General features: G+C 31.3%; 1 protein-coding gene across 1 annotated transcript in view; it reads left to right on the top strand.

Annotated features, from left to right (window-relative positions):
* The window catches only part of Rps6ka6 (ribosomal protein S6 kinase A6), a 324,661-nt gene extending 316,413 nt beyond the window's left edge, over nt 1-8,248 (top strand). The window contains 2 exon segments of the mRNA XM_063245567.1: nt 7,161-7,296; nt 7,876-8,248. Coding sequence (XP_063101637.1) covers nt 7,161-7,296; nt 7,876-8,006 — 267 coding nt within the window. The 3' untranslated portion in view covers nt 8,007-8,248.
* Nucleotides 8,249-12,276: the final 4,028 nt, after the last annotated feature.

The following is a 12,276-nucleotide window of genomic DNA, read 5'->3' as shown; positions in this document are numbered from 1 at the left end:
TCTGGACACAGAAGAAACCTAGAATAGCAAAGGCAATTCTGGGCAACAAAGGCAAGACAGGATGCACCTCAATTCCTCACTTTAAACTATACTACAAAGCCACGGTGATAATATAAGCATGGTACTGGCAATGAAATAGACTTGAGGATCAATGGAACAGATTAGAATATGCAAACATAAATACCAAGACATTCAGCCACCTCATATTTGAGAAAGGGGTTAAATAGGTTCAATGGAAAAGATAGACTCTTTAATAAATGAGGTTGGAAAAAATAGCTTTCCACATGCTAAAGGCTAAAAATAGACTCATGCCTGTTCACCATACACTAAAAGTCAAAATGGATCAAGGGTCTAAATATTAAAAGAGAAACCCTAAATCTATTGGAGACAAGGTGGGTAAAAATCTGGGAAATATAGGGGTAGTGAGAGAATTCATGAATAAAATACAAAATGAAAGGGAAATATTCAAATAATCAACAGCTGGGATCTCATATTACTAAAATGTTTTTGCACTTCAAAAGAAATCCTCAACCAAGTGAAAAGAAAACCCACAGAGTGGGAAAGAATTTCAGCCAACAATCTCTCAGACAAAAGACTTATATCCAGAACATACAAAGAACTGAAAAATGCCAAGCCCCCAAATTTAAAGACCCCCTCCAAAAATGGGCATCAGGGATGAACACACAGTTCTCAGATGAATATATACAAATGGCAAATAAATATATGAAGAAATGATCACTATCACTGGTCATTCAAGAAATGCAAATTAAAATAGCATTGAGATTTCATCTCACCCTGGGAAGAATGGCTGCCATCAAGAAAACAACCGATAACAAATGATGGTGAGGATGTGGAGAAAAAGGAACACTTCACTGTTGGTGGGACACAGACTGGTGCAAGGACTGTGTAAGCCAGTATGGAGATTCCTCAAAAAAGTAGGATTGGAAGTTCCATTAAATCTAGCTATTTCTCTCCTGGGTATTTTCTGGAAAAACTAAAAAGTTCATGTCACAGTGATATATGTGCACTCATGCTCATAACAGCACAATTTCTGATAGCTAAATCTTGGGAACCACAAAAATGCCCATCAACCGCCGAGTGGATGAAAAAAAATGTGGAATTTTTATACAATGAAATATTATTCAGCTATTAAAAGGATGATCTTGAGGCCTTTATAGGTAAATGGAGGCAATTTGAAAATATCCTCATTAGTGAAATAAACAAGATTCATATTGGTAAATATCACATTGTCTCTCTAGTATTAAAAATACTAAAAAAATATAATAGATATTGCAAAAGCGAAAGGGATGGAAAGTGCTCTATAAGATATGACAGTATGTATAGTGTGTAAGATAGGTGACCATATTACTTAATTCCTATTAAATCATTGAACAGAAGAGATTGTGCTGTCAATATTTGAGTGCCTAGCCAATTTTTATGCTTTGATTTTTGTAACTTTAACAACTATTGTTAAGATGACAGTATATAATGTATTAGCTAGCAATTTTACATTGTTAATTTTAAATTATGTATTCTACATTTTTCTCTTTTTTTCTGTTTTGTTTTTAATTGTCTCTTTCTTTAAATAAAATTTGAAAAATAAAAGACAAATAATAGAATAATATGGTGATTTTATGTTCCTTTCCTAGTGATAAATGATATTATTTATTGCTGGGTTTGTCATCCACTTATATTTTACTACCATTCATTTAGATTTTACTAGTTTTTATATTTGTTTTCTTAGCAAATTTTGACTACTTTAAAATAATATGGATGCACATCCTCTTTCTGGTCTATAATGTCTATATTTTCTCTCAAACTTTGGATTGTCCTTCAATTTTCTTTTATTGTCTTTCAACAGACAGATAAATATAATTGGATAAAGATAAGTTTGTAATTTTTCCTCTGTGTCTTACTGTTTGTTTGTATATTTTTTGCTATAAACAACAACCCTGGATCTTCAGAATTTAAAGTATTTTTCCTGTGTGTTTTCCTTTAAAAGTTAGCCTTAGGTTTTACCTTTGGATCTCAAATTCATTTTGATTCAAGATTTTGTATATATATATATATATATATATATATATATATATATAATGAAAGTTTATTTTTATGTATCAAAATCCATGGATTTAACTGCCATTAATTGAAAATATTTTCATTCAATAAATTGCATTTCTATCTTTATGAAAAATCAGCTATTTACATAATGCATGTTTCTATTTCTATATTGTAGTCTATTGATGGTGAAAGTATGAGAGCTTTCAGTGACACATGCATTAGGTGACATTCATTCTGTATATTCAACACCACTGCTCAGGTCTATTTCAATAACTTGTTTGTTTGAGAAACAGTCCAGATGTTGGCATATAGCATTGTGGGAAAAACAAGAAGGAAGGAAGTGGGTCTCCTAGAACAAGGAGGAACTTAAAAGTGAGAATGAAAGCCCACAGAGAGTAAAAAAAAGAAAAAAACTTAAACAAAGAAGAAGGTGGTAGTTGGCAGCATCTTCACCTAGAGACAGACCCACCATATAAGAGCTGTTGAAACCTGAGGATGCACAGTCAAAGTGATTGTGGTTGCAAGCAAGTCTAAAAGCCTCTAAAAGAGATGTGGTGTTGGAATGGAGCAGCAGATATGGAGAACTGCACTGGCTGGCAATGAGTGTAGAGGACTTAATCCTCCCAGGGGGAGGGCAATTGACCAGGAGTCATTTTGAAGTTTGGACTCATAAGGCTGGAACCAGAATTGCAGCAGGATTCTTCCAGCAGCTCCTAGGCGGAAGCAGCCTGGTGGAAATTGCTTGGACTTAGTTCTGCCCCTGTGCATGTTCCAACAGCCATCGCTGAGGTTTCCCTAAATCTATTCCCAACCATCACTGCCCCATGTGTATACTCTACGTGGTGGGGGGTCCCTGCCATTAATCAGGTTAGAAGGGAGGTGGCAGCCTGCCCCACCTCTACTTGCACTCCACCAGCCACCAAGGAGACAAAGTAGGCTGGAAAAAGCAGCAGAGATCCCTACACAAGTGCACTCAATGGTCATCATCAGATATCCCTAGCCACCAAATGCTAGATAAATCAGTCTCACTTCAGAGAAATTGTAACCAACACAGGAAATGCCAGGGACCCCACTACCTACTTGTCTGGAAGAAACCAGGAATATGACAAGAGGAAAAAGCAAAAGGCAATCTCTGGCCTCCATCTCAAGCAGTTCTGGTCCAGGGAATGTTAACACGGAGGAGACTGGGAATTGTGCACTGATGTTTATGAAGCAATGGCAACTGAAGTAAAGAAACAACTTCATAAGACTATAAAATAAATTAGAACAGAAATACTATCTCAGGTTAAAGAAGTGAAAAACATAATAAATGAATTGTTAAGCACCTCTAAAGAAAATGTAGATGGAGGAATAGAGGAGCATAGGAAAATGAGGGAAACCTTGAATTAGGAATATAAAAAAAAACTTAGAATTCATAAAAACAAATTCAAAGAGAGTGCCAGTAAATTAAAAACTCCATTGAAAGCTGGCAAAACTGCTTGAAAGAAACTAAAGACAGACTTTCAAATCTTGAAGACAGGTTTGCAGCTTTGTGACCATGAAAGGAAAGATCTCTTAAAAATAACAAGGAACCAAGAAGTAACAGTTCAATGACTACAAAATGATGTGAAGAAGCATAATATAAGAATAATAAAGGTGAGTGAAAAAGCAGGGGTCAACACAAATTAAATACAAAGGCTATTTACAGAAAAAATTACAGAAAACTTCTCCAGAATAGGAAATGGAAATGATACTCAGATAATTTAGTTATACACAACTCAAAAAACCAAAACTAGAATTGTCATTTGACACAATTACTTCCATTCTTGGTATATTCTCAAAAAAGTTAAAAATATTACACCAAAGTGATATATAAAAAGCCATGTTTATAGCAGCACAATTTTTAGTAGCTCAATCTTGGAAACAGACTAGGTGTCCATCAACAGATGAATGAGTAAAGAAAATGTAGTTTTTATATGCACTGGAGTGCTATACTGCCATAAAGAATGATAAACTTTAGTGTTTTTTTTTTTTTTAATGGGTGTACCTGGAGACCATACTTTTGAATAAAATGTGCTAGACACATATGTTTATGTATTTTAAAATGATTACTCAGGATTTTCATTTGATTTTTTTCTGATGATAAATCTTTCTTTATCATTATCTTTCACTATATGTAACGTTTTCTCCCCTCCTTTCAGTCTTAAAGATTTTTCTCTGTAATGTGGGTTTTGTACAATGTGGTTTTGATGTGCCTTTATGTAATTTTCCTTATATTTGGACTTTAGTGAACTTCTTAGATTCAGGTTTTCACCATTTATTTTATATATCCCCTTTTCTTGTAGGACTCCTATATATTCTATTTGAAATTCTCCCTTAACTAAGTGATGCTCTCTTCTTTTGATTGTTTCAAGATCTGATTCTTTTAAAGAAGATTATATTGCTATCTTTAACAGTGTTTTTTTCTGATAAATTTTCTATTACATTAATTTTTAAATTTACATTTTAATTTTCCTTTCCAAATTTTTGATGTCTATTTCTATATTCTCTGTCTCTACATTTAAACATCTGGAAAATGGTTTGCTAAGTGTTTTAATATCCTTATATACTAATTCTAATGTCACTTCTATTCAATGTTGATTGACTCAGTTTTTCTTCTCACTGTACTCTCCTGCAATTTTTTAACACTTGCTATTTAGATAATACGGCACACATTGATTTTTACCTTGTTGAATACTGGATGCATTTGTATTTTTAACATTGTGGAACTTTATTCTATATCATATTTTAATACATTTGCATGCAAAACTAGAACAGTGTTTAGTCTGAGGCAAGATCCTTCCAAATTCTCTATCATATTCTGTAAGACTTATAAGGATCTTTAGTCTCGCTAGCTGGAGCTTAGTATTTCCCATCCTACATGATTTCTTCTGTTTTCATGGGACCATTTTTATTCCTACATTTTAAACCACACAATTTATTTTTAAAAATTAAAAAGTAGTATTTTTCATCATTAGTATTCTAAAAGATCATGGTAGTCAATTTTTTCTTTGAATATTGCTGTCCCTACTTGAAACTACTTTTTGAATTGATATATTACTCATAAAAATTATAAGACCTATCTTACTTTATTAGTTCATATTTTCCTCCAGTCATTTTAGATACTTTTCCTCAAGGTCTTAACTTGTTTTTTCTAACTTGTATTTCTTAGTAGTGATCTGAAGAACTGAGGGAAATACTCTACAAAACATAATTCTCTCTTTCTATTCTCCTTTCACCTCTATTAGATGCCCTGATGACTCTCTCTCTGCCTTTAGTCCATTTTATATCTGTCTTCTTAGCTCAAAATTACAGCTTCTGAGTGGATTTCCCTTATCAGCATAAGAATTAAAACTCTACAGGTAATAAGGTGGGCAATTGTTGTTTATCTGACTTGCTTTCTATTTCTTAGGGGTCATCTCCTTCATTGACTAACATCTAATTTCCTCAGAACTGTTGTTGCATTATATTATTGATTTTAACATTTTGCTTCAGGTTTTGGTGAGTAGGTAATTTTAATACCTTGCAGTCCATTTTGGCCGGAAGCAGAAGTCCTTGAAATTCTGAGATTTATTTTTTGTTTTGGTGCAGTTATTAATTTAATTTAACTGTCATAAAAATTTACCTGTTAATTGAATAATGTGATGTTTCAATATGTGTATACGTTGTACAATATTTAAATTAGGGTAATGATTTTTCTCCTTAAATACATATAATTTTGTTTTGTTTTGTTTTGTTTTGTTTTGTTTTTGTCTTCTTTGCTTTTTGAAACGTACCTTACATATCTCTATGGTGCACCCTATTGTGCAATAGCAAACCAGAACTTTTGCCACATAAATTATTACACATTCATCACTATTTTCTCAACTGTGTTCTCTAGCCTCTGGTAACACCACTTCACTGTCAATTTCTATGAGATTGACTTTTAAAAAATGTATATGATAAGATCCTGGTGATAGTTTCTCTTCACGCCTTGGCTTACTTAACATTGTGCCTTCCATTTTCATCCATATTGTCACATTTGACAGGAATTCACTGTTTTTGTGGCTGAATAGTATTCTATTGTGTATGTACCAGATTTTCTTTTATTTATACATTAGCTAATGTACACTTAGATGATTTCATTACTTGGCTAGTGTGACTAATGCTGCAATCAAATTGGGAGTACAGATGTCTTTTTGAGGTACTTATCTCATTTCCTTAGTATATGTACACTGAAATGAAGTTGATAGACCATATGGAAGTTCTATTTTTAATTCTTATGATCATCATTTCTGTCTGTTGTATTGAAATAATTCATTATCTTAGCTTAATTTTAAATGTGCATTTACTTCAGCATATGTGATTTTACCAATAGATTGTTGTGTTTGATTGCCCTATTCCTTTATATAGTTTCAACCAATGATATTATTTATCATTTGATGGTAATAGTCTTATGTTTCAGTGCTTTTCATATTTGTGAACGATTTCTAATGATAATTTTGTTTTCCTATTAAAAGCACTTGTTAAGGAGAGTTTACTTTTTCTAAATGATAGTTGGTATAATTTATTTAAAGGCATTACTTAATATGACATAATATATTTCACATTCAGCATTACTATGAGGATATGTTTGGTTTACAGCATTTTCATCTCAACCAAGATTGAATAGGCATATTCAGAGTTTGATTTCTTTATTGTGTTTTTCCAAAAACCCCTAATTTTAAATAATTAACTGCATGGATCCTTCCCTTCTATGTTGCAGCTGTATACCTTAGGATCCAGATTTCTGCAAAGTTCAAGAACTCTTCTCTCTTGTTGTTTAGCATATCCCAGGGTAAGTCCACTCACTTGTCATTTCCCTCCTCTATTACTAATAGTATGCTGATTCCAGAAATGTAGTGTCCCCTGATTTAAAAATAATAAAATGATTTACTTTGTTAGAAAGTCTGTGTTTAGTTGTTTTGACAGGTAATTGCAGAACACAGATTTTGTTTTCCTATGTATATTTGAATACAACAGATTACAGAGTTACTGACATTTTCTAACATTGAGGAAATATTAAATGTTACATAGTTTTGTATAAATTATTCTTTTTCCTGTAGGATTTGCTGTCCCATATGCTTCATGTGGATCCACATCAGCATTACAATACTCAACAAGTATTAAAACATTGATGGATAGTCCACAGAAACCAGTTACCAAATGATCAGCCAAAAACTAATGATATGCCACATGTTGTTAAGGTAAGATGAACATGCATGTGTGTGATTTCTGAATACTTAACATCGAATGAAATTTTCATATGATCTACACTGATGATGTTTAAATGATTCCTTGAAAAACTATTATTTTTAAAGATAGTTTTTTTTTAAGTTTTGGTATTCTTTAAAATTGCAATTATGTACTTCACTTTCTTTACTATTGCTTTTCTTATGATGATATAAAAATATCTTGGTTTTAGTTGCCTTTTCTTTGCATTGAAACTTTGGCTAGAAGTGGACTAAATGTAAGTTTCAGATGGAAACAAAAATTTATATATATCACTGCATTATAATCATTGATATCAGTTCCTGTATCCAGAAACCTAAATTTTAAATTTTAGTGTTTAAGACATTTTTTGTAAGAAATGTGGTTTAATTAATTGAAAATAAATAATAAACAAGTAGTGATTTATCCTGGCTGTGTCAGTACCGTGAATACTCTCACTTACGTTTCTGTGGAAAACATTTGTTCTAGAAACAAGCATCATGATACAATTTAGGAGATTTGATGTTGTTGTTTTTCTACAGAGACTGTTACTTACCCATTTTTTATTATTTAAAGGAACAGTGATTGCCACATACTCTGCTCTGATGAATAAGACTTTTCAACCAATCCTAGAGCCTGTTGCTGCTTCAAGCGTAGCTCAGCGAAGGAGCATGAAAAAGTGAACATCAACTGGCTTGTAAGATTTGCATTGTTCCTCAGGTAACCTGGATAAAGAGAAAATTAAACGTGTGGCTATTTGCCTAATTTCATATAAAAAGCATTATTTTCTGTTACATTCCTTGAATATTTTATTTAAGTCCCATATTTTAGGGTGAGTAAGATTAAAAAACATACACAGGTCCATAATATTCATATTATGTTGTTTTACAGTCATGTCTAAGTGTTTAATCATAAAATTAGTCTCAACAGATCTTAATGCTCTGCACGCTAGCTTCTAAAATTTATTTTAAATAATGTTACTTTATTAGTTTTTACTGTTTCATATGATAATTGTTTGTGAATTCATTAACAAAAATCAAACTGCTTATACCATAATACCAAGCAATGTCAATATTTTTCAGCATTGGATCCTAAAATGCTCTTTTTTTCTTTAGGACAAAAAAAGTACTGTATAGTATAAGCTTGTTATGCACATACATAGGACTCAAATTATTCAACTCTCTCTAATTGCTCAAATGTACTCATAGTATTTTGGTGCCAGACCAAAATTTACATTTGTGCTAAAATATAAATCCTGATATGATTGGTGCCAACGTTTTCCACAAGCATTAAATCACCAATAGTCTGTGTAGGCAGCTTTGTATATTAACTATAAGTAGTCTCATCTAAAAAGATTTACATAAGTCTTTTAACAATGTAAAATAAAGGAATTGTAGTACAAGTGAATAATTATTTAACAAGAAGCTTTATACTGGTCTTGTTATCTTCTTAATATCCCACAGTTAAACCTTTGAATATAAAATACGTACTGTTGTCACTTTTTGGCATTAGGTAAGCTGGATTTTAAGTCAGCCAATTGAATTTCATCATTGTCTACTCCTTTATATGTAAAATTTCCCTTTATTTTTAACTTGACATCCATATGATTTGAATTACAGTGTAGCATATGAGTTTACCTAGACTTATGATTATCTGGGTTATTTGAGTAATATGATTGTGCACTCAGCACAAATGATATGGTATAATATAACTTAGTAACCTTTCGACATTGCCACATAATAATTATACTTCAAGAAAATAGTTTAATATTTTAAAAAGGAAGTAATATTAAGGAACTACATAAAAATTGACCTCATTTATAAAATCATATCTATAAATAATCTGGCAAAAATGTCTTGCTATTAAATTTATTATTCAAAACCACTGTGTAATATATATTATTTTCTCTGAATTCTGAAATTTTAAAGAATCATTTTTTTGTTGAAGAAAATGCCATGACTACTAGTACCGACAGGAAGAATTCATGGATATAAACTGGAATTTGAGTTTTGTCTGGTGAATGTAATAGAGCTAATTGTGTGTGCTACATATACTATTTGTTGTGGATTTTATTTTGCTTAGTTCATAGATAGTGATTACTGAGTATATGATTTAGGCTAGACGACATGTATGTTTGGCATTTAATAAAACAATCTAATCATATTCTCTTTATAATATCAGTAATCTATACTCCATGCATAAAATTGTTTCCTGAGTGTGATATATGAATGGATACATTCTACTTTTGAGATAGCTTTTTGAAATAATTGAAAGATATTACAAAACACCTAATTCCTCATGAAAACATTATGTAGAAATAGGCTGGTATGACATTTTCTGGATTTTATTTTTCAAAGTGGCATTTTCTTTCCTCAAATTTCTTTGTTACATTAACTACTTGCATGTAACATTTAGTATCCATATATTTTTATTTATTTTCCTCCTATCGTTATCTTGTTTGTGCTCTTTGACTTCTTATCAGAACTGATAAATCAAACTCAATATAAATTTGATATTGAACTTTTCAGGGCATATAATATTTCCCTGGACAGTTTTCAAGAAATAACATTAGATGATCTAAAATTGGAAAATGAAATGTGATCAGAAAATAACCTCCAGGTTTTCTATAATTAGTGGTTTTTGAAGAAGCTTATCTTAATTAATTTTAATTTAATTTGTTCAAGAGTCATGTCATACGCTCATATCATGAAATGAACACTATGTGAGGTAAGCAATACTATGTGAATAGCATGATTTCTTATTATCCAGAGGGCTTTGATAGTGCATAAAAACATGAAGGCATGTTTATAATAGTTGTGAAGAAATTTTTCTGCTGGAAAATTCAAGCCTGCCTGACTAACAGTAGTAGTAAGGGTACAAAGGGTAAATACAAGCATCAAACTATATCTTACTTTGCAAAAGAAACTCAGATAAGAATGCCTAATCATGTCCTTTCTTTGGCTAGAATTCTGTAGTCAACAATTGCAGATTTAAATGGAACACTCTTATGAGGGTTCTATAAAGTTTTGGACACTAGAACTATTCTTTCTGTACTGTGGTTTCTACAGGATTCATGAAGAGTTATTCTGTATTATTTTTCTTTCTAGTTAATGGTCTTGATAGTACATACTGATATCATAATTTTGAGTTTTTATTTTTGTTATGGAAGGTAATGATATTAAACTATTTCTCAAAGGAAAACACATGAATTACACATAGAGGCTTAACAATCTGTCATCTTAAAGTTCAGATAGACTAATAATCTTTTCCACTAAAGCCTATATTAAACATATATAAATAAAATAAAATAAAAACTTCACCAGAAAATTTGAATGCAGAGCTTATAACAGTAATGATATGCAGAAAACAATGATTTTAGTTCTTTCATGAAGATCACCTATCCTATTTTGTTAGATGAAAGAATGCTTACATGTTGCTTTTGGTAAATATAGCAAAATGTCTTTTATAGTTCCTCTGGTTATTCAAAGGGATTCTGTGTTAGGCAACCCACAAACTTAAAAACATATGGTTTATGTTTATAAAGTCTCTCCCACTGAAACATGTTAATAGAGCACTGTATGCAGAGATTTCTTTTTGTGTATTGAATAATATCCTGACAGAAATAGATCCTTCAGAATAAAAGAAAAAATTCACATACTTGGGCCCTAAGACTCACTACAAATATTACCATCTGGACAAAGCAAAGATTGTCCTTGACACTCAGTTTTGTCTTTCTCCTTGATTTCCAACACTCTCACACTGTTCCTCTTAAGCACCTCACAGCAGTACTTCATTATTAAGGTCTACCCTGTCCACAAAATGGTTTTCTGCTCTAAAATTATCTTGCTTCTTTTTCCTTACCCAGATTATGACTTCCATTACCTTAGGATAGTAATTTTTACCTAAAGTAAAATAAAATTATGTCACTAAATTAATTCACATTTTTATGTTAGTGACTAAGGTACAACCGATATTTAACAAAGAAAATGACCATTAAATAGATGAATTTCTAGTTGAAGAAGTTTCAGGCAAACAAACAAAATGAGAATAATTTTAAGTTTCATTATACTTTGGAAAAGGAACATACAAAGTAACTCCCAGGGTCAGAGTTTCCAGTAAAATGTTACCTTGTTGCATGGTTCCTTCCTTACCATGAAAATCTCCATTTTCTCTTAAAGTTCTCCAAATACTCTGAATAATGAACTTATGTGCAGAAATGATGTAAAGGAAGGCAGAAACTGGCAGTCATGGCTCTATATATTGTAAAATTCATATTTGTCTTTCTTGCTTTTTATCACATTACATGATTTATATAAGGTCTTTTGCTCCTCTGTTCAATGTATTGTCAAAGAAACAAAAGCACAGAAAGTTTCAATACAAAATATCCATGCATCCTATCTCTATTAACATTGTGATGCATAGGGATCTAACATTTTGATGTGTAGGGATCTTATGTATCACAGTGTTAGTCGGCAACAGGAATGCAAGCCACAATAAATATACATTGGCTAACTAACTACTGAACTTTTTAGAACTTTTTTTCTTGCATTTTGAAAGTTTTTCAGGCATTTTTGACATGCAGAGTGAATAACACTCATGGGTATAGTGTTTTTGGTTTTAGTCTTACAATTTAGTGAAGTACATCATATGATTTGAGTAAAATTATAATGCTTGATCACTTAAAAATAAATTTTAGTTCTAATACGTGAGAGAACTGCTTGAAGATAAAATAAGTCCTAACAATAGGCATTGTTGCTTCTGAAATATGTACAAAAAATAAAAATGTACTTTTAGAATTCATAAATTGAAAATTACTTACATTATATTGGCAAATTACATACCTTTAATCATGGCCAACAATCAAAAATTATATATATATATATATATATATATATATATATATATATATAATCTCCAAGTTAGAAATTGTTTTATTTACATTTCTAAACTTTAGACAATAGTACTATTTTG

This window comes from Cavia porcellus, unplaced genomic scaffold, assembly GCF_034190915.1.
Source record: "Cavia porcellus strain 051 isolate PalLab524CR breed Dunkin Hartley unplaced genomic scaffold, mCavPor4.1 scaffold_3, whole genome shotgun sequence".
Taxonomy (NCBI): Eukaryota; Metazoa; Chordata; class Mammalia; order Rodentia; family Caviidae; genus Cavia; species Cavia porcellus.
Note: the sequence above shows the minus strand (reverse complement) of the source record. Positions and strands in the feature narration are given on the sequence as shown.